Below are 23,770 nucleotides of genomic sequence, written 5' to 3'. Positions count from 1 at the left end.
AATGAAATGCTTTTGGACATCCTGGACATATTGTATGTATACAATATGTAGGCAGTCTAGCTTCCCAACCTTCTGCTTGTGACTACATACACAGAAAATTCTTTAAGCCATTTAAAACAGCCCTGTCTCTTCTAGAGAGAGTTTTCACCACTGTAAGAGTTTTGACCATTGTCTGTGAGTACAGAATGCTAGCTAGTGAGTATGAATGCACGTATTTATTTGTGTTAGATGACAGTACCAAAAAATACAGGAATACTATGCTAATGGAGGCAAGAGCTTAGAGGAAATATTTTACCCTTCATGTAGAAAGCTTGTGATTGCCACTTCATTCACACACTGGTTCTACCTTTAAAAAACATTTTTAAATTCCAGCTGAAGGTCTAGGAACCAAGGGTCTATTGTAATCACTTTGAGGAAAGCCACCATGGGCAAAACATAGCTTAGGAAAGATAAACAAAGAGAGCGATAGGGTTTTAAGGAGTATTCAGCAAGCCTTGGAAGGTTGTGCCATGAGTTTGCCACTACAGAGAATTGCTGTGAGACTCAAAAACACTTAAGAGAATGATGAAAGGGAAAAATACTACAGTGCACAGAAAGCTTGTGAGTGCCTACTGAACCAGGTTTTGGGAAGCTTTCCAATGCCTGCATATGAAAAGTGCGGTATGCCACTATTTAATTATTATAAACGCCACAAATTGTCATCCACATAAGGAGCTCATGTTCCTGCCAAGTTAAATGACTTTAAAACTGATCGGTTACACTCACTTTTTCAACTCTGATTCATTCTTGACTGGTTCTGCTTTGATCGGAAAAAAGAGGAAGAAAGACACTGTAATTTTGGGAGAAGAATCTGAATGGAATATGAATTTTTATTGCAAAATTTCATTCCAGTAAAACATACAAACTTTAATAGTAGTGAGTACCTTTATGAGAAGCAAAATACCACACACTTTGTTAAAATGAAGAATACTAGATCAATTTTTTCACTAGCACGAGGCAAAGAGATAAAATGGGATATAGTTGACAAAATTACTGGATAATAACAAACATTGTTTCTCATCTTTGTGTATAAACTTTCTTTCCCAAACCTCTAAATACCATTCAGTAGTGCTAGCAACTACTTTTTTTTCCCTAAACCTTTCTTGTGCTTTTTTTTCTGTGCATCTGGACTTTTTTTCTCTTGCTCTGCTTGCAGGACTGCTTCATGAGCTGCCAGCTCTTCTTGTTTTCTGTGCTCAGCCTCTAGCAGCTTAGTTCTGTATGCTTCCCGAATGCTGTGAACTCTGCCTCGTGTTTCATCTAAGGATGCCTAGCCAAAAACAAACAGCAATACCCCCCCAACACATGAATCTTGATTTCATCTTGTGTCCCTCCTGTTATGTTTCACTTTGTGACTCTGTAAGTACAGGGAGAGCATCTCTCCTTTTCTTTTTGTGTGTATTTTATTGATTTGTCACAGTGACACAACAATATGTCAATATTTTCACCATGAAAAAGAAGAGAAAGTTCATGAAAATCCTTTCTAAATTGCTGGCATAAGCAGCTAATTGTGTGAAAGGAGGACAGGGCAACAGACTAGTTATCCATCCGGGTCTAGTCCCTCTTCAGTTACTGGCTTGCTTTATTGTCTTAAACAAGTCCCTTAAAACCTCATTTTCAGAAATGCCAAAATGGCTTAGGAGTTCTAGTCTTTCAAGAGACTAAAGGAGCCTGAATCACATTGACCTTCCATGAGACTTAAGCGCAAGTGGGACTTGGACATTTACATTTCTATCCTGGAAAATGGGGATACCTGGGTACCTTTGTATAGCTCTCCATGGTCTACAGATGAAAGAACTGTAAAAGTGCTAATCAGCACAGTATGCATATTCACAAGTAATTCTCATTTTAAATTCACAGCATGAAACATCTTTAATGGACATACTTTCTTGAAAGAGCAAAAGAACTACTCTTAATAAAAATTTTCCCTTTTAATATATGATATGTTAGGCATCCAAAATCCTAGCAACATCTGAAAACCTGGACATACATTCTTTTTAGGATCAATCAGTCACTGGTAAAGAACTATGGCTCCCTGCAGACTTGTAGTTAAGTAATATAAATCAGGCTGTCTGGGAACTTGTTAAGGAGATGTTTTCAAGTGATTTCTGTAAATAGGTTGGTTTGATGTAAAATTATTTTTACTGTCTCTTATCCAGTTTTAAGAGCTCTGAGTAGTCACCAGCTGATTGCTAGTGGTTATTGTATCACCACTGTGTAACAAAACTTTTTGTTCCTGTTGACACTCAAGGGTCAAGCCAATTTTGTTAACATATTTATACCGATTTCATATGCAATGCATTGGCTGAGTTAATGCTAACAATGGATTCTACACTAATGCTACCAAATTTATTATTTATAGACATGTTTTTTTAAGAATTAATAATTCCAGTTTTTTGTTTGCTGGTATTATGCATATTCCAGGAAAACTGTGTTCTCTAACTTTGCTGTAAGACACATTAGGAGCAACTTGCCCTCCTATGTAAATTATCTTGTTCTTTATTACTTTCCAAAAAACCCTATAGAATCCTATAACCAAAAATAATAGCCAAACCAGAGCTGCTTTATCTAATATGCATCTGGTCATGTGTGTCAAATACTCAATTTATTCTCACTTACAACTATCCTTTTACAGTGATATTCTTAAAATAGTGTTTTTGCAAAGAGCTGTATCAAGAAAGTACTAAGAATATCATATAAAGGGTGTTGTGTAGTACTATTTTTTTTCTCTAGAACCTTTAGTTTTAACCTTTGCTCAAGTGAAATTTCAAGCTTGTTCACTGTTTCTAGTTATTGCTACTGAATACAAAAGCCTTGAGAATGGTTGATCAAGATATTCATACCAGTGGTGGATATCACAGTAATAGTTACTAGAAAGTAATCTTGAAAACGTACCTGCAGATTCTCATACATGTCAAGTATATTTTGCTTCAGTAAAGCTCTGGCATTTTGTTCTTTTTCTCTTTGTTCCAAAGCCAGCTCTCGAAGTTCCTTAAAATGGTTGATTTTTTCCGCTTTACTTATCTCTTGCTCTTTTCTTAGTGCAGACTCAGACATTGTTTTTCTGAAAGAAATACAGAGATATTTGTCTCATTTCAAATAGAGTTTTGGGTGGTGTATATTTTGATTAGCACCCATATGCATATATTTGGATACTGCAATGTCACTATTGTAGGGTTAGATATGGTTAAGGAGTCACTTCTGCTTATATATAACACTGATGAGAAAGTACATTCATTCCTGAGGCCAGGTCTTCTTATACTTGAGTGACTACTTGTAAAATCATGCTCATCTTCAAGCATATGAAAAACTACATGTGACACTTCTTTTTAATTTGCAAGAAATATCATATTTCCAGAATTTTTTGATATTATAATTCAGCACTGAGACAAATGTAGGGGTTTTTTTTTTTGCCGTTGGCATAATGTCAGCTAAGTGGATAATATATTTTTGTAATTTAACTTAAATGACTAGTGTAAAAATCAATGAGTTGATGACAAATGAAATGCTTACAAGACTCAAGCTTCTGGAAGATATTTTGCCATATTTTCTACTGTTCTAATGGTACCCACTTCAATATAACACCAGTTTCCCTTTCAATTTAAAATTAAATTTGGGGATTTTTTGAGCATAAGGTCTTTTGAAAATCAATGAGCTGAATAAATGCCACTTTGCGTACAAATGGACTTAAGCATGAACTGGGTTCTACCTGCAGCACAGCAAACATGCAGGTGCACGTATATTAGCTAGATAGGTTCACATCAACACATGTAATAAAGAATATAGTTCTTTTGAATAAAGAATATAATTAATGGAATTATTTCAGCTATTATCTATTTATTATTAACTGAACTGAATTTGGTAAATATATTATTTGAATCTAGCATCACATCCTGACAAACTTCATATTCTTTCAAGATGACCACTGAAATAAACATATTTGCTTGCACATGCATTTTCTTCAGATTTTTATGTCACATTCTCATTACATACAGTGCAGTGATTCAGCTCCTTTGACATGTATTATGCTAAGGAAAGGACATAAATTATAAATGGATATAGGAAAGCAGAGATTTTAAAACACATCCATGACAGGAAAATTAAAGTTGAAAACTGTATCTTGATGCCATCTACACTTCTGCGTTCACTCCTGAGTGGTTTTGTGTACACAACATAAAGGACAGATAAAACATGGGCCAGGATTTTCACAGCAAATTTAAAAAGCGAGTGACGGAGTTCAATGACATGTGAAGGATAAAGTCTAAATTCACATCTATTATACTGCATCTGGTTACAGAGAGGATACAAGTGCATAAAAATATATTGCATTTACTAATTTCTATATATGAAAATCCTTAGCCAGTCTTTCATTTTGGTGTTTCACTGGGACTGAATTGTTCTTGCTGCAGTTTACCTCATGTAAGGACTAAGGTCTATAGGCTCCCATTTTTTTTGCTGCATTTGTAAGCTTGAGTCAATAGCTGCTTGTGATGCTTTCTTTCCTGTGGTAAGAGAATCTACAACAGAACAGGTTAAACTGGTTATTCAATTATGCTAGGAGGCTCCATCTAAATTCTTACATAGTCTTTTCTTCTTTGGAGTCAGCAAAATACATTAGTAAATGAGAATATGGGTTGGAGAAGATAAAATATTTCTGCCTTTTTATTTCCAACACTCATGATAGAATCAAAAATGCTGCAAACCCCCCACATGTGCTAGAGTGAAATTAATATATGTATTTTAGCTAAATCCACAGTACTCGAGAAGGTCTGTAAATCTAAGCAAGAACATTCAATTTAAAGTGCCTAAAGAATGTTAAGAATAGATTCGAATCAGCAAGGAATCACATTCTTTCATTTTAAAAAAATAAATCAATAAAAATCTGATTGTTCAGTCCTGGCTGCAGTTTAAAAAAGTTATATTCCCTTTTGGGCAGAGATTTAGTTTGGGAAACACCAGTCTAAAGAAAAAAGGTCTCATGGCAACTTAAAATTGTCATTCTGAAGTGTTAGAATTTTTTTAACCACATGGATAGTAACCATGTTATGCTTTAATGTAGCCTTGTCACAATACAATCACATGTCTGATATTAAGCATGCTACTGTGCTGAGCTGCATTGTGATTATTCCAATGCTTCCTTCTTCAGTTAGTCTGGATGTGCTGAAAATGCCTGTGAAATTTGATGAGATTTGATGATGACTGCAGTAGTTTGTTTCCATAAAAACTCTCTTATTACCCTACTTATAGTAATAATCAATTGAAACATTTAAAAAATATTACTGGCATTTTCTCACCAAAAATAGGAAAGAGGTTTCTGAGCATTAAAAAAATTTACTGACTATACATAGACAAATATACCAGCCTTCTCTGTTGGTCTAGAAGGGTGACATGGACTTTGGAAGTGCCTTAGCCACTGCCCACCAGAAAAGTATTCGCCAGAACATAAAAATTCTTATTAAGATACTGAACATTACAAAAATGTTCAAGCCTATTGCTGCACTCTATGGAACCAAACAACTTAAAGTCATTGTGTGTCATGTCTTTACTTCATGAGACTTTGTATTAGACTCCAAACGCCTAGTTTAGAACAAAGCTTTTGGTAGACGACCATTAATTTTGAAGTCCTTAACCAATAACTTGGAGGAAATAATATTCTTTCAAGTTTGTAAGGCAAAAAGTAACTAATGATGTGCTTGTCTAAGGCATAAATTGAGGACTACTTCCACTTTAAGTTCTGAAACATTCCCAGGATGATTACTAACCTGACCAGAAAAATACTAATCTTAACAAGTTATGTACTAGTTACAGGTTCTAGTTCCACGCACATGAGCCATGACCAGGTATTGTCACAATCAGACTGGGTATTATACTTCCTGGTTTGTGATGGCCTGATCTCAGCATTATTCTCAGAAGAAAGAAACAACAAACAGCCTTGCAGCCTTGCACCCAGTTCAAATTTTCATCAGCCTGGTAATTGCCAGGGAATACAAATGAAGAATCCATAGAAGTGGTAACCACTAAATAAAATTAGACAACACTTATGGAAGCTGCCAGGAAGCTGATGCTACTCAGTATGCACTTTTTGACACCTAACTTCCAGAGCACTGTCCATGAACAGTTTCCATTAACATTAACGTAAAAAAAATGCACATTAGAAGTATCAGTGTCTTACTGACATGCTATTTCAGCTGCTAAACAATTTTTTAATATTTCTACACTAATGACCTCTGGTACCCAACTTGGAATTGAGGGAGTAGGTATTTTCCACTGAACTTCCAAAATTTCAGGTTAATTTAGGGTTAGAATTTTAGTAAAGGAGGACTGTTTAAAGTTTGCTTAAGGGTAACTTGGCAGCCTCCAAGAGGCTGTATCTGGGTCTGAAAATAGCGCAATGCAACAATTAAAAAGGGGATAGAGAAGATAGAGACTAAACATGCCATTGTGCCTTTGGACAGCTTTATTGGGACTGTTCTATCCATTTTCTACCAGTATTTAATGCAGAAGTCTTTTCTAAGGAGCTGAACATGATAAACAGATGACATGCCTGACAGAAAGTTATACCCTTACCTCTTTCTCCTGAACTAGGTTTTAAACTGGCAGTCTCAGTCCCAGCTATGGGCTCCTCTGAATCTCTCACAGCATACTTATTAATAAACCGCATGCGTTCCTGAAAAGCCTAGAGATCAAAGTTTTAATCCAGATGAGAAAACTTCTACTGCATACTTTAAATCCCAAACAATTTTCAAAACTAGGTATCTGTAAGTGGTCAAGAAGACACTAAATCTTCAAATCCTGTGCATGTGAGATACAGTCTTACTTCATATTACTGGTGAGTGTCTTTCACTGGTTTGATCTATGAAAATGTCACCTCTAACAACAGGAGTACCATTAGTGAGTCACCGAGGAGAGAAGAAGATAAGCATAAGGGGACCATATTTCATGTCAGTCATATTCAAGCCATCTCTCCAATAGATTTTTTTTTCTGAAATAATAACCTATCAACATTAAACATCCAATTTTTCTAGCAATATTTTGGAACCTTTATTTGTTTAGTTTTAATGTATTGTATAGAGGAGAAATAAATTAGCAGTAGTACTTAAAGTTCATCTTTAATTTATATCAAGTGTGTCTTGAGTATATGAATAAGAATCCCTAAGTAAACCTTTGCGAGATGGTAGTTCAGTAAAATGGAAAGTAGGCAGTACACTTTGAATGGTTTCACTCAATACATACTGGCTATATTTAGTTTATATCCCAAAGGAGAAAACGATGCTGTCAGTAACAAACCTAACTCTAGGGTGCAGTAAGCAACTCTGCCTGGGGCTGGAATCAGAAAAGGTGCTAGGGTTCCCATTCAATCAGTCCCCAGACATGGGATACTTAAAGATCATCATGCAATGAAATAGTGGAAAATCACTGAACTCTGGGCAGTTTAAAATAGTCTCTGGATTTAAAAAAAAACACAAACAACAACCAAACGAACCTGAAAAGCAAGATCTGTTCCCTCCTAGCTGAATGTATGGCCAGAATACATTCAGCTACTGCACCTCATTAGGGAAATACCTCTTCCTCCTAGGAGCTCCTATAGCCTGCTGATTTAGACTTCCTCCTGCGAAATGGGAGCTATGGGTGCAAACCCTTTCAGACTCAACTACCTTTGATGCCAAAACCAGGCATCACCACTTCTGCCTGTCATTTTGGAAGGTGACTTGGCCTCACTGGACTTTCTCTTAAAGGCTCAGATTGCCAGAATGGACGGAGAAACCAAAAATCAGCCTGGAGTCAGGCACCCAATTCCCAGGGTCACAGGGCATGTGATGTTGGAGCAGGGTGATCAGGAAGAAGGGAGGAGGGAAGCTACTCATTCTGGATAGCAGACCCCTGAGTTAGACCTTTTTCTAGTGTATTATATGTAGTTGCTGCAAATTTCTTAACGATGGCTGTTTTAGAAAAATGTCACAGACCTAAGGGGCTTTTAAAATGGAACCCTTTAGCTGTAATTCAGTTGATTTTCTGATCAAAAAAAGGCAACGGTGATAGAACCAGCGTTCTGAAAAGACTCTACACATCAAAGGGGATTCATTTCCAGCTAATCTTTAGGACGCTGTACTTGCATTTTCAGTCTCAGCACAGCCAATCAAAGCTGGAGAGTAATGCATCTCTCCTTAGATCAGAATTTAATAAAGTACTGTAAGAAAAATTTTTGAGCTTTAGATACATTGAACAGAACTGAGAAAATCTGAAAGTGTAACTGGGAAGACCTATGTCTGAGGTTCATTTCTGAAAGGTAATATAAAAAAGGCAAAATGATTCTGAGCTGGGGTTTCTGGCCAAATACCCCTCAAAGGTCATTGGCGGTGGTGGTGATAGGGGATAAATGTTAGGTAAGTTTTAAGACTGCATTTTGTTCTTTTATTTTCCTTTTTTTGGTAATGATGCTTCCAATTCTGAATCAGCAGTTTAATTTTTTGCTTTGCTAGAAAGAACTTGTATTATTTCTCCATCTTAAGCATACGTCATGTCAAAAGAGCCCAGCTGCAGCTGATAGATATCTGAGTTAGTATTGCTTCTCCAAAACAGTGAATTCATACAAAGCAGCATGTACAGGCTCATGGGTAACCTGCAACCCAGAATGAAGACGGGAATCCTGGCTGCAGGGGACAATTTCAGTGATGATATGGCCAGGCGCCAGTTCATCAAGAAAAATCTTTTTGGCATGTTTATAACAGTGTATTTCTCACTAGAATCTGTTCATGCTAAACATTAAACTTGTCATGAGAAGCAGCTTTGAAATTGTGCAGACGTGGTGGGCTTTCTAAGGAGAAACTTGTCTCTGTTTTGTAAAGTCAAATCTAAAGTCTCGGTGATCTACAGCAGTCTAAAGGAGATGATCTGGATTCCTGCCCAGAATTCATGCACGTAACCACTTTTGATTCTTTAACCTGTGTAAAAGTTCCTGTCTCCCACAGAGTGGTGAAGAGGACAGCCATATGAAGTCAGGTCTCTGTTGTGGCAACCGGTCTACCACCACAGCAGCTCCTGGAACTTGTGAAGAATCATTACTGCAAAGATTGCACTCTGATATACCTTGATAGCTCTTCCTGGCTCTGCAGACTCCCATGCTTGTTTCATGGCTTTGATCTCATCTGCTCGCTGGGTGTCTTTCTTCACCTCCAGAATGTCTGCCTCTCTCTGCTCACTAACTAGACGTAAAGTCCAGTATGGTTTGTTTGAAGCAGCTTGCTGAAAGTAAAGTATCATAAACATAATGTATTCACTGGTATACATCTAACACCACTATATAGGATAAAGTTATGTTTCTGTATCCTGGTTTCAGCTTCCTGACTGATATACATTATACACTGATAGACTTTGACATGCATTACTACACAGCGGCTGCCAAAGGAAAGGAATATGACTTTGCAATGTCTAGAAGCTTTTGGAGGTATTCTGTTTATATGCTTCTCTCCACTCCCATATAGCATGCTCCACACTCCCAGTTCTTTTCAACAGTCTGAACAAGAGTATTTTGTAGCTATTCTTCCCTTCCCTTCCCTTCCCTTCCCTTCCCTCTTTCACTTTCTCCTCTCCTCTCTCCTCTCCTCTCCTCTCCTCTCCTCTCCTCTCCTCTCCTCTCCTCTCCCTTTTTACTAGAAGTCTTACTATATTAAACTAGGCTTTTTGTGTAGAAATCCATCTTGCTCTGTCTTATGAGGCATCTGGTTCTTTCCAATCACTTCCCAAATTTTCTAAACTGCCTTAACGCATGGCTTCTCCAGAACTGTAGGGTACAAGTAGTGCCTCAAGTGTAGGAGGCTATTCTGCTGTCTGACTGATGAATGAGATGTTGGGCTACATATATTTCTGGAAACTTTACCATCTGTAGAACTTTTAAGCCCAAGATTCAGAAATAGAGATAGGAGTTCAGCTTTTATTTGAGACTAAAGGTGGGCATCTTCTTTACCTGCAAGCAGTTCCATCTTGAAACTTGCATCTGTTTTAGTGGCAGACTGAAGAACTCCCAAGAGCTATCATCCTAGCACCCCCAGTGTACCCCATCATGGGAGCTGAAGGCAGAAATCTGACACAGCCTGAAGCTGCATTGCATTTCTGTGGCCAACAATCTCAACTGCAGCCACTTGCACTGCTCTGAAAGAAGGGTTAAGGCACTATTCCAGAACTCTATATAATAAGGTGTGGAAGTGAATCATAGAAAAGTTTGCTGTGCAGCAGGTTTAGTCAAGAAAACAATTCAGTAGAGATTTCTTCATGAAAAACTCTATGGAGATGCCCTCCCCTTGAACTACCTGCCATGAGGCAGCAAAATTCCCAGCAAAAGCAATACCATTAAACGAGGAGCTGTCGGTTCCTTCCTTGCCTTCCATTAATCTGTTTGCAATCCATAAAGTCAGTTATTCCTTTTAAGGCACACAGGCTGGTGGTAGCCTTTTGGTCTACCACAGAACACTCAGATTATCCCACCACAGATGAGAATAATTTCCAAGTAGGCAAGTAGGTACCAATTTTTCTGCCACTGTATGTCCACAGGCTAATGACAATTGTAACATATGAGACAGGAACTATAGCGGAAAGACCTATTTCATCTCCCCGGGAACCTATGAAAACCACTACAATGAGGCCTAATGGGACATGAATATGGCAAATTCACGCAATTTAATAAACCTTCAGCAGAGACAGAAACTGGACCAACAAAAGGAACAACCAGTGGTTGCTTTATACATAAACAAAGAAATGAGCACATTTCATCTCTAAATGCAGGATGCATGTCTTTTACATGTGTAACTCGATCTCTCTCAGGAGTAAAACTAAAAAGGTGGCAAAGCAGGGCACAGAGAAATGCAAGGGATACACTAGAAGTGCTAGTAATACTGACCTGCAGACCTGAAAATATCTTTACACTCAGTACAATGATGGCATATTCAACAAAACCAGTTTTTGGCTTTGTTCTCACCTGAGATTCAGGTCGAGACACAAGAGATACAAGTGATCCTCTTTCTTTACTGGACTTCTCTTTTTCTGTCTTCTCAGATGCTTTATCTTTTGTTTTTCTACTTGGTTTAGGAATACTTGCAGACTTTTGTCCTTCAGAATAATTGAGCACTGGGGGAAAGCTGTGCTCCTCATGCTTTTCCCCATGTACTATTCAGATGTAGTTATGACGCATGATGAATTAGAGGATACCATTGCCATCCAGAAATGTATTTCCCCATGTAATATCCAGGGTTGAATAACAGCACAAAACAGCCATACAGAAAGACAAAGAAAAGTCAGTTAATTAGTTGACATTTTCAAGTACTACACTAACATTTATTGTTGGACCAAAAAAAGGATGTGGGGACAAAGCAACTTTTAAAAACAGACTTACAAGTTGGACATATTGTGACAGCCTTATATAACTGTCCTAAATACCACTTTACCCAGAGCTTAACTGTGAAGATGCCATGGTCCCTGCACAATAGTCACTGCATTACTGTCTTGTGTATGGGTCAATCCAAAGACAGCAATGTACAGAATCACAGTCTGACTCTTACTTCTCTTACATACATATATATTCTCTTCTCATACAATCTCTGTCAGTGTTATGCACTAGGCAGGGGAGAAGGTCAAAGTAAGTAAAGTCAATGTTCTCACTGTTGCAGATCCTTGTAAGCCTGAAAGTGTGAAGAGCAGAGGGGAAGGTACATGCCACCAAAAATGCAAGGAAGTTAAGGCAAAGAAACATATTTGAGATTTGATGCATATTTAAGAAATTCAAAATTGTCATTCTCAGAACTATCTGATAACATTTTGGATTAATTATTTTGTCAGTCCATGTGTATGCTATATGTTTGAATTAAAGATACCGAGAACTGACATTTGTAACACTTATTCTGCACTGTCTTGGCTGGTGGGAACTGTTAACAAGATTTTTTGCATGTCATAGTCTTGTTAAAATAAATAAATAAATAAAGCCTGTAATAGCATATAGCTTTAATAGCATAAGGAACCTGTCAGTTGAAACAACCTGGAATGGACCCACAACACTATGAGAAAGATTAAAGATCTGAGACTGAAATCTCCATTTCCCTCCCCCTTCATACTGCTTGAAACATTGAAACAAATGCTGAAAACGTAGATTTAGTCAATGCAATAAAACAGGGCATTTGTCTTAGAAAAAAGAGGAAAGGAGTGACTGTTTTACCATCTGACCATAACAACAAGGTACCTTTCACTTAATGCTATGCTTTTCTAATTTCCTTCCACTGACGCCAAATCACTGTGTTGCATGATTAATGAGATTTGGGTCAGATCTGCAATGTCATGGCTGAGGTTATATTCATATACAAAATTGTAAATATTAAATATATAGAAACATATTTATAATACACATACAAATATATGTTATATGATGTGTATTACATCATACATTATACATGTGTTTATGTATAAATTGATTATTCTTACCTCCTCATGCTACTTAAATAAGGTACGATGGCACCAAAGCGCTAAGCTTAAATTGATTCAGTGCTACCAAAGCATACATTAAAGAATGAAAGCAAAAATTAAAGTGGTGTCCACAAATACTGAAGATACTAAAACAACTCCAGAGGAAATGCAAATATAAAATAAATAGTGATGACATTATTTGAAGTTATAATATCATTACATAAATGGCTTTCCATTTAATTTCACATTATCATAACATATTAGCACCACAAATCAGGCTGGTGTACAAGCATTATTCAGTGAATTATTAATTTTTAAAGATAAATTATTTATTTTTTATACAAACACTCAAGAGACATTCAGTGTTATTAGCTAAATGATATCAGACAAAGACTCTTCTATGTCATGGGATACCACAAGTTTTGTTTGGCTTCTATAAATATTTTCCAACACTGAATTTTAACATTTTGATGCTCTGGACTTATGTTATACACTCAGAAGTTAGTAGATAGATAACAAACAAGCATATGAAATGACAGGGCTACAATGAGGTATCCTGTTTTAACTCCAGATATGAATGCTTAGGGCAGGATTCAGTTGAGCTCTCTTCACTAACAGCACGCTGCACTGTCCAGGCCCCCCCAGCCCTCCTCCCTCCCCCAGCAGAGCAGGCAGTCTCCTGGCTTTTGGGATCACCTTCCAGATATTCCTGGAGGGGACACTGGCTGCAGTTTGGCACTATAGCGTGCAGCCTACTCTGACTCTACGGGAGATGGGAGTAGTTCCTCAGGGCTTTTCTAAGGATGAAGCCAGGCAAATGCTTTGTATGGGATGTGATGAGAAGAAAGGCAGGGAGATGATATAGGCAGTGAAAGGCCATTCCAGCTCATAGCTTATGCAACGATCATCACAAACTCTCTGTGGCAGTTACCTTATATGTATGGCACCAAGAAAAGTTTGGCCATCACACCAATTGACAGTGATGACAAGCAGCTGATAGCAACTCTTAAAATTAGCTTCTCTACCACTTTTCCGTTATTTACTCAGAGATTCATTTAGTCTAGTGCCAGAAGGGACCACAGTGATCATCCAGTCTCATGTCTTGCCTACGACAAGCTAAATAATTACGCCAAATTCTTATCTGAAACTTAGAACTTCAGATTGAGATACAACAGTCCTCTTTTTTAGGCAAGAGAGACAGCTACTCTTGATTTATTGAGATTCAAATTACAGAAAATGTATCTTAGTCATAAGGAGTCTTTTGAAGTTTTCTTTGAGAAGATATCATGCTCCCACTGTTTGAAACAAGCCTTGAGCATTTAGTGGAATTACCCAGTAGCTGGCAGAAATGACTATTACTTGCCCCATGGGAAACATTCAGATTTGGTTAGGAAATGACTGAGAAGCTCAGATATTGCTTTTCCTGTCTCTGACTGGATCTTCAGACGGATTCTCGACAGATAGCAACGTCAAAAATCTTTCCAAAGTTGGGCTCATCCAGGCACTAAAGTTGCAGTAAAAATACACCAGGATAGAAGCAAACCACCAATATGGTTGCAGTAGTAGGGTGGGCTGAGAGCATGGCTTAGAGGTCTACAGGTCTTTAAACTCTACCACCATCATGTATCCTCAGTGACCTATTTTTTCACTGAACCAGTGATTAATCACTGTGGACAGGCAAGGTGGGAAAGAGATAAAGAGGGAGAACTGGACATCCTGTTAAACATCTCATGAAATCCTGCCCTTGGCATGAGCCGGCAAGTTCTCCCGTGGGAACAGAAAACCTGGGGGAGAAACTTTCCCAGCTCTGAAGAAAAAAAGGAATATTCCAAAGGATATTGCCTCTCCTGCCTTTTCAAACGTACCTCTACTACCTGGGTTGGGCACCCTATCTCCCCCTGCTCTCCCAGCTGGATACACAGCCTTCTCTCATCAACAGCTCATACTTTTCAGTTAACTTAAGGCAATATATAAAATACATGCTGCAGTAAGCATTCAGCACACGCTGATGATTCAGCTCTGGGTTGTGACAGCTGCACAATAAAACTTCTGATCTTACTATGAGAAAAGTAAAACCAAAGAACCTAAAAAAGGCAATAGCTGGAAATCATATATACAAAACAAATCTTAAAATAATTTTGTGTGCACAGTCAAGCAACTTAAAATGGTATTAACAGCTGCAAGATTGCCTGCTAATTTTTCCCCTTTTTACACAAGAATTATGATCCAGACCTTACTTTTTTTTACCAGTTTTCCACTGAAGTCTTGCCCCATTAACAGTTCCCAAAGGAAGGTAAAAAAGAAAAAAAAAGAGAGAAAAGAATGAAGACTATATAAATAATAAATTATCTTGCACTTTCTAATTTCTGTATACTTGGGTTTTCCTGGTTAATGCTTTTTTAATGTTTTGTTTGTGCAATGAACTCTTCAATAAAACATTTGAAGAGATTTCATATGTAATAAATATGACTAAATATTAGTCATGAAATAACTTCTGCTAATACAGTTCTTTTTACAAGTACCGCCAAACTGCAGCGTTAAGGATTCTGAAGAAAGAAAAGAGTAACAAGCATCAACAAATACAAAATATAAAATTATCATAGCATCTGTATGCCAGAGAACATGTTTTCTTCAAAAATGTTCTTATTAAATATTTATAATATCGGTCAATATCGATAGTATAATAGTATGGGTCTTCATTTAAAGGGAGACTTGCTTAAGACTCTAGTAAATGCTAATATGAACCTGAAACATGCTTTTACCATGATAAATTAGCTTTAATACAAAACTAACTCCAGATGGCACTGTTGTCTTACGTGAAAAAGTGATACCTGAAATGGTGAAAATTTGTTGCAGGAATTTTCCACCTGGCTCACTGCAGCTTTCTTAAAAATCACATGGTGAGAGGACGCCTTTTTGGTTACATGCCAACACTGTGATTATATGAATTGTGTGTTTGATAATTGGGGCTGGCAGCTTTAAATGGTAAAGCTCAGTTTTCATATTACTTTAAGACTAGTTCACGATCAGAAAAAGATTCAAAGATTAAATGTGGGTTTTTTTCCAAAATACCTATAGTAAGCACTTCAGATAAATGTTGCTGTTAATAGCGGTACATAAAATAAATGCTAAGTAGTAAATACAGTATGTGTTGGTGTTCAAACTTTATGTTATATGTTGTTTTTAAACTCTGATGGTGGCCTGGGCAATCTGTTGATGTCCTTGTATGAACAGAAACACCCAGTTAAAATGAACTGTGAAATGGATTTGGGTTACTTTGAAAGGCAGCAATTAAGAGAGGACACAGAAATCACAACATTTAAAAAGAATCCTAAGAGAAACGTGCTCGTTATCACTGACTGTGGCTTGAGTATGGTTGACTCCAAATGAGCCAAAGCATCAGTTAACATGGAGAAGGGAACCTATGAACTGGAATACTGCTACCTTGAACTAAACATGAGAATACTCATGAGATTGACAAGCTTCAGTAATAACAACTGAAAAGTAGTGAAGAAACTTAGAGATTAAGTGACCTCCTTTGACCTGCAGCTTTACAGACCATGGTGATATCTGTATGAAAGGATATACACCAGTACCATAAGTGGTGTGGTAAGTGCAAGCTGTTACTACGTAGCTGGCTCAGAAAGATAAGACAATGTTATAGGATGTCTATTGTAAGAAGCAGCCTAGCACTAAGGGGTAAACAAGGAGAATAAATGGAGTCATCTAGGAAGAAGTGATGATTTTGTGAAGAATGCAACAAACAAAAAGCAGGTGAAATCACCACTAAAAAAGCTGTGTACACCAGTCCTGTTAGGCTACGTGGCACAGCTCCTCAAATATTACTAAAATTGACTAGGGACTATAGTAAATCAACAAGATACATCTTTGTGAAGTTCTGTAATGCTAGCTGAAATAAGACTGCAAAAATCTCCAATGTTGCACTCATCTTAAAAAGAGGAAATAAAATGATACATGTCAGCAATTACTACTGATGAATCTAACTTCAGCCCAGGGTAATTAAAATTTAAAAAAAAAAAAAGAAAAAAAAGATCAGACATTCAAACAGAAATATGTAACCAGAGTAAGAAGTAAGAAATACCACTAATAAATAAAGATCAAATCTTCCTAAGAAAATTTAAGGGTATTAGCAAGTCTATATATATGAGGAAGGATAACACAAATAATTTCTTCTTATCTTATATTTTAAAAATTGAGTTATAGAACTTTAATATTAATGATATGGGAAATTTACCAAATGGTGGAAAGTAATATTTTAGGTTCTGCAGGCATCTAAAGGTGAGAGCGCAGGGGAGTCAGCTGCATGTGTGTGTGTGTGATGGTCTACACCAGCAGCTGGAGTAGGGCTGCAGCCTCAGGAGCTCATATGGGATCCAGGGGCCAGCTATGGAGCAGGCTAGGTGTTTAAGTCACTGGAAGGATCCTTTTTTTTAAAAAAAAATATATATATAGTCTCTCCAGTGAACTTCCACCCTGTCCAGCCAGAGAGGGAAGCAGGATGAGGCCATTGGTGCTGTCTGAGTTTGTGCGAGTGCTCTGAGTGTCTGTAATCTGTGTGGCTGGCAACGTATATATGTATATACATAGTGTGTATGTGTGTTCCGTGTGTGTGTGCCTGCTGGGACTACATCTTCAGCCTCACTAATGGTTGGACCTGGGGATGTGGAGTGGTAACAGCCTCGCCTCTCTTGGGCTGTTGGGTCCAGCATGATAAATTTTCTTCTAACATAATTAGGATCTAAATTATTCTGTGTCAGCCCCAGTGGTAAAAGGAGAAGCAAATATGAGACATTTATCTAATTTCTAGGATACTGACTAGTATTCTAACTGCTTTTAATACGTGCTGGGTTTTTTTTCTGTCCCTTAACAAGAAATGTTAAGAGAATCTGGAAAAAAAGAAAAGGTTCTGTAATTCCTCTGTCCCCTTCCTGGCTTGAATATGCAGCCTGTCCTTGGGACCTTTGCTTGTCTTGCCTCCTGCCTAAATTCTTCTCCTAGCACTACAGAAGTAATACATATCCCAAACCAGGCCTTTTTTTCGCTCTTGTCAGTGCATTTTCTTAAATTATCCGCAGGTATGTTTCTTTAGTTTCAGTAGAAACTTCTATGTTTGGATGCACTTTGTCAGGGCACTGAGTGTAGGAGCAGTCACACTTCTACAACTATTCCAGGTCCCTACCTAAAGTTGAGCTCTAAGAAGCTCAGGTGGGTTTTGCAGAGTATTCTCTGATTTCTTTATAATTTGTGAACTGAAGGAATCATGTAATCAAACTTCATTTCTATGAAGCACAGAACAAAGAGCTTTGTTTCTTAATTATTTCACTCAAGAAGTGAATAAAAGAAAAAATGTCATATGGTCTTGGCTTGTGGTAATATAACATTTTTTAAAATCAGTAACATGATGCATGTGACTAAATACATACTAAGATTGACCTACCTTTGATTTCATTTTTCTCAATTTCTTTTAGTTCCTGAACAAACAGAGACTGACTGTCTGTAAGTGGCCAACTATTATACAACACCAAAGCTTGTATGATATACTTGTAAGACTGTGAAAGAAAATGCAGTACATTAACATGCTGAAGACATAACAATTATAGTAAGCATTCAAAAGTCCTGTAGGTTAGTGAACTGCCAGCTATTGAACTCAGCAAATAAAACACACAACTTAAAAGCTTGCACATTACAGTATTCACAAGAAGCTTAAAAAATTAGTGTTAATTGGACAGATTTTATTTTAATACCTGTGAAATTAAACAATTACTCAAGCATTTATCAAGTGAAACTAAACTGGGCTATACAATAAGGACCTACATTCCTTTAAGATTTCCATGTAACTTTCCTATGTACACCACGTGCTAAAACAAAGACTTTTGTCTTTGATTTTAAGACCTACTACAGGGTTTTGAGCCCTAATACTAGCACTCAATAATGTCTTAATTTGAGGTAGAGGTCACAGGTTCCATGGGTTATTTTAAAACATTGGCTACACTGAACAGGAAATGATTCTCTTTAAAAATTTCTTTCCAAATTCTAAAGCCAGTTCTGAGTCAAACGAACAACCCTGGAATTTATTTCTCAATAGTTTTTTGTTTTTTTCCTTGGAATATTTTGTTGCAATTGAACTCAATTATCAGGAAAAATCACAGTAGAGAAACACTTGGAGATAGAGAAACAAGAACTGTTTGAGAAGATGAATGTTGTTTTCTTAAGATAGACAAATAATCCCAGGTGAAGTCAAGAAAAATCCCTGGTTTTGACATCCCTTGCTGAGAAACTTGGCTCAAGTAGCAGCTATTGTGTGTGTGTTACTAAAGCTTTCAGCTAACTGGCAATGGGTGTTTCTCTTAAAACTCTTAAAGATGACCTTCTCTTACTTAATATTGCAAAGAAAACTCACACTGAAGCATCAGAAGTTTAACTTCATTACTGGTAGTTTTTGGCCCTTCGCTGAAAGTTACGCTATACTTGAACTGGATTTGGCAAATGAAGAACATTTAAAAATTGAATGTATCATCACCTTGATTTGGAAACAAAAATGACCCCTTGTTATTTGGTTATTCATATTTGCACATTAACCTTTCTCCATAGCCTCATTCAGAAGCTACCAACAATCTTAATTTTGGATTCCTTGTTCTTGGCTCAGGATATCAGATCTCCACATGTACCAAAAGAATTATCAATACCCCTTCATTGGTTTGGTTTTTTGTTTGTTTGTTTGTTTGTTTGTTTCCAAATCCCAGTGATTTGGAATCTCTTACTCGTTGTGGACTTCCATCATTATTTTGAAAGTTTTCCAAGAGGAAAGATTCTTCTAATATAGGTAGACCTTCTCGTACAAGTCTTGGCTTGACAGAAGTTTTGGTGTCCTTTGAAGATGAAATATGACCTTTTTTTTTTGATCCTCCAGTTTCTGATTCCTTCTTTGTACTACTTTGAATAATCTGGGTTTTGCTTGCTGCAAGATGATAAAAAATGTCAGTGTAAATTTCCAGAAATTCTATGAATTATTGATATGAGGTAAGCAGATGCCCCCAGAAACTATGAGAAAGAAGAATTACCATAGTCAATTTTCTAATGCTGTATTATGCTCACAAGGTTCCAATTACAATTGTGCTTATTCCAAATACTACCCTTATTTCATTCTGCATGCAAATCACAAATCTCTTCAAAGTAAATAATGAGAAACTTGAAAGACTGTATATATAACTGTTGTTACTATTTATAAACTGTTGTTACTATTTATAAAGCATATAATTCCGCCCCCCCCAAAACCCGCACTTCTTTCTTGCACTAACCACCACAGCATCATGCTATATATTACATACTACAGATAGCCTTATACTCTGTATGATGGGATCTCTGTATAGCTCACTTAGTTTAATGAATTGTGTATACCGGTGGAAGGAGGGGAGAGGTGCATTGGCCACAGTTCTGGCAATTCCTACCCTTACAGAAGTCTCTTATGTCAACCTGACACAAAGATCATAGCTGACTGAAGTTTAGAAAAAGCGAAGGAAGGTATTAATGTGGGAAAACTGTGAAGCCAGGAATGTGCTAAAGAAGGGCTGTAACAGAAGTATTAATCCAGAAAACGTAAACTTGTATTCATTTCTAATGCCACTGAAATCTATGACATTATCTTGGCTGAATGTCTACAGAGAAAGGAAAGAGAATTCTAAAAGGGAACATCTCACAGAAAATTGAATAAGGGCAAAACCCCCACATCTGGGGAAGCAGCTTCACCTGTGTTACACTAATAATAGCTGGACCATCAAATGGGAAAGAGATATATTTTGACTTTACTGACGACAGAAGGCTTTACTCTTCCCAAGGTTTATTGTAGAAGCAAAAAATGATACTGTATCATTGCAACACTTCAAAAGAAAAACGTAGAGTTTCACCCGGTTGACAAAACATCCAGGGAAGTTTACAGGACTCGACAGGACTATTAGACCAGATTCAGCAAAATTTACTGGTGGTGTGTCAGTGTATAAATGCCAAATAAGAGGTTAAAAGTGTGCCACTAGAAACTCAAAGGGAGTCAGAAAATACTGTTTCTTATGGAAGTCAGATGCCACGGATCACTTGCTATCACATCATCCTCTGCAGTAAGGCAGTGCTTCCTTTTTCCTAAGAAAATCAGTAGAAGTTGGGAAATGAAAACAAGACCTTGCAGAGAGGCTTTCTTCAAGATGTCTCAACCTCCTAATCACAAGCTATGAGTTGCTCTTCTGCGTGACATTCAGAATCTTTAGCACCTGAACTATCCCTGTTGCTGTCCCTGTGGTAAGGCGGCCTCTAAGAGAAACTTGAAGGACAATATTTAGTTTGTTCTAACCCCTTTTTTAGAGCAATGCAACTCCATGGCTGCTGTTTTGTAGAATATATGCCTAAGCAAGCCTGTGTCTGTGGAATAGTTTCTCACTCAAATAGAGCCTGCTGAGCCTTCCAGATATCAGTTAGCTTCCCATGCTGTGAAGATGAGAGGAGACATAAGTCATAGTGGTTAGATTATCAAGTCTTTCATCAGAGGGAACCAAAATCATGAGGCTTTCACTCAACAGAAGTGCATTTGGATGAAGAAGAAACATTATCCAGAGACTGGAATCTTGCATGTTCTTTTACATCTGTGTGAAAGCCTGCTGCAGAGAAACGATTTGGATTCCACACGGATGAATGACTCTACATACAGACGTTTTCCAGTTGGGTAACTTGCCTTTAGGGTACCATTTGCAATATTTCCATGAAAGTTTCTAGTCAGGAAAGATCTTCAATGCCTGCCTGAGCACTGTTATCAAGGGACAGGGCAAATAATTTACAAAAAGGTAGCTTTAAAGCAGTGAGGCCAACTAAATATACTCCCTCTTGTAGGCAACAGAGAGGTGAGCTCCTCTCCAGGAGGTCTGGTGCCTGGGCTTTAGAGCTGTGCACTGCCCTCTGAAGGGGCCTACCTCTACATACCAAGGTAGGTGGGTTTCAAGGGAGGTTGAACTACTTCAGCTATAATTAGCTTTCATGAATGCCTCACTATCCTCCTTTTCTCTCTCTCCTAAACCTGAAGAGCTTAAGTATTGAAAACTTTATAATGGTTTGCCCAGAGGATGAGCCTGCCATGAAGATAACTCAGCTCAGAATGGTGGAATCCTCCATAAGACTCATTCTGCTTTCCTTGCTGGAAAGATGGCTTGGGAAAGTTCCCAAAAATGCATACACATCCAAAATAATATTTCTAGCAATTGTCACCAGGTGGTGCTGTGACACCAAATTACTTTCCTTACTACATACATAAATATTCAGTCTTGGTTTTCCTAACCAAAGTTCTGACTAGAAGGAAGTCCTACCTACCTTAGTTCCAGATTCAAATAAATATCTGAACGAGATTTTGATACTTTGAGACTGGATTGTATCAGGCTGCTACTATGGAAAATAAAAGGATTATGAACATTCACTTGCCTATCTGTGCTTATAGGACTACTATGCTTGTATCAACAAAATGAGTTGTGCTTGCAATGTGTCAATGTGTAACTCCTTTATTGGCAAGCGAATGTTCAAGGTCCAAGTCATCTGCTACATCTCAAGAGAGGTTAATATATTCAAAATCAATTGGTTTAATGTAGGTTTTGAGCTATAAAAGACATTTATAAAACAGCTGTGACTGGAGATGAATTAACAGTTTGTGGGTGGGAAACGGGGATAAAGTTTTATTGGTGATGCTTGCACAGTAATGCCACTTAAGAGTACTTCTCTCAATACAGCGATCAATTCTATGAGAGGCAGAACACATGTGATACTGAATAGGTCTCAAATGTGAGGATTGTGTCTTGTTTAACTAACAAGTTCGGTGCTGATGGTACAGCAGTGGTTTCTGATTATTCCTATTCTGTGAAAACACACTTTTTTAGAGAACAACTAGATACTGATGGTATGAATCTTGTTGTAATGAGTACCAATTGTAAAAATCCCCACCTGAACTTGGCATCTGTATTTAAGAAGGTTCCTATATTGATTGTTATTGTACAGTCCATAATATCCTAACACTTTTGACAATAGCAAAGAAATATGCTTTTACAGTGCCAAAAATTGCACCTACAGACACTCAGCAGGCTCGGTAATATGATACTGTCATATTGGTTATACTGAGTACATTTCATAATCTTTTCATTTAGTTTGGATGCTGTGAAAGATTTGGAACAGTAACACAAAATGTCTTCTTTGTGATATACAGGATGCATAAATAGGAGAAGAACTTAAGGCCACTTGGTCTAAAATTGTAAAAATAATAGTAATAGTTAAAAAAAAAATTGAACAGTGACAGCTTCACAGTCATTCCTTCCAAATGACAGCTCTCTATATGCACACATGCACACTTAAATGGCATCAGAATATTCATTTCACCTTCAAATACAGTCTAAAATCATAATGCTTTTTTATAGGCTCCACTGCTGAATACAAACGTGATATGACAACCTTCCTATTTTCAATCAGGTTAATATAACAGATATTTCACTGAATGATTCACAATGGATTTAAATAATTTTAAATTAGCAGAAATTATTTGTATCACAGCACATAAGAATAAGAGAAGCCTAATGTGAGTGTCTGATTTCTGAGGATACTTTGTAAAGTTCTTCTCACCTATGCCCCCTGCTAGTCTGGAAAAGACAAAATGTGCTTCTTAGTTATTCTGCCCCAACCTCTCCCTTCCAGCACCTGTTGGAACCCATTTCTCTTCTCTTTCATCTGATTGTGCCTTTTAACTTATTTCAGTCTACAGACAATGATCTTTGCCAACAAGACAGTTTCCTGAAAGAAAGTTTCTCCTTCACTTTAGTGAGGGTAACTCAGCAATTTATTTCAAGTATTGTGATGCTGGCCCTAATCTGAGCTATCTTATGGCTTTCCTGCTTCTATTTCCATGAGTCTACTAAAGAATCCATTCTCACATTCCAAAATCAGTAACCAAAAAATAACTGTCGATTATCTTGGTAACCGAGACAGAATCATGACAGGTTCTCCATGACTTTAAAACCACAACACTGTCATCTGATGAATTGTACTTTAAGAGCATGGTCTCCATGGTATTTAATTTTACATTTCTGGTAATAACAAGGTGCAGTTGAGGCAGAAATCAAGATGTTTCATAAACATGATTAAATTAGTTATTTTTCTCACACAGCATTGGAAATTTAGATAAAACATTTTTCTAAAGGATCCTGTTAGGAAATTACACAGTTCAAAATAGCGGAGGTGAGCACATGAA

General features: G+C 37.3%; 1 protein-coding gene across 1 annotated transcript in view; it reads right to left on the bottom strand.

The window, feature by feature from the left end:
* Positions 1-910: 910 nt before the first annotated feature.
* ADGB (androglobin) overlaps positions 911-23,770 on the bottom strand; it is a 123,184-nt gene continuing 100,324 nt past the window's right edge. Inside the window, exons 28-35 of the mRNA XM_069786950.1 lie at positions 19,269-19,465; positions 17,945-18,056; positions 11,012-11,199; positions 9,127-9,282; positions 6,607-6,715; positions 4,454-4,556; positions 2,935-3,103; positions 911-1,309 (exon numbers count right to left, since the gene is read on the bottom strand). Of these exons, the coding sequence (XP_069643051.1) occupies positions 1,118-1,309; positions 2,935-3,103; positions 4,454-4,556; positions 6,607-6,715; positions 9,127-9,282; positions 11,012-11,199; positions 17,945-18,056; positions 19,269-19,465 (1,226 nt within the window). The 3' untranslated portion in view covers positions 911-1,117. The remainder of the gene's footprint in view (positions 1,310-2,934; positions 3,104-4,453; positions 4,557-6,606; positions 6,716-9,126; positions 9,283-11,011; positions 11,200-17,944; positions 18,057-19,268; positions 19,466-23,770) is intronic.

This window comes from Haliaeetus albicilla, chromosome 7 (genome assembly GCF_947461875.1).
Source record: "Haliaeetus albicilla chromosome 7, bHalAlb1.1, whole genome shotgun sequence".
Lineage (NCBI taxonomy): Eukaryota > Metazoa > Chordata > Aves > Accipitriformes > Accipitridae > Haliaeetus > Haliaeetus albicilla.
The sequence above is the reverse complement of the archived record's forward strand: the minus strand, read 5'-3'. Positions and strand labels throughout refer to the sequence as shown.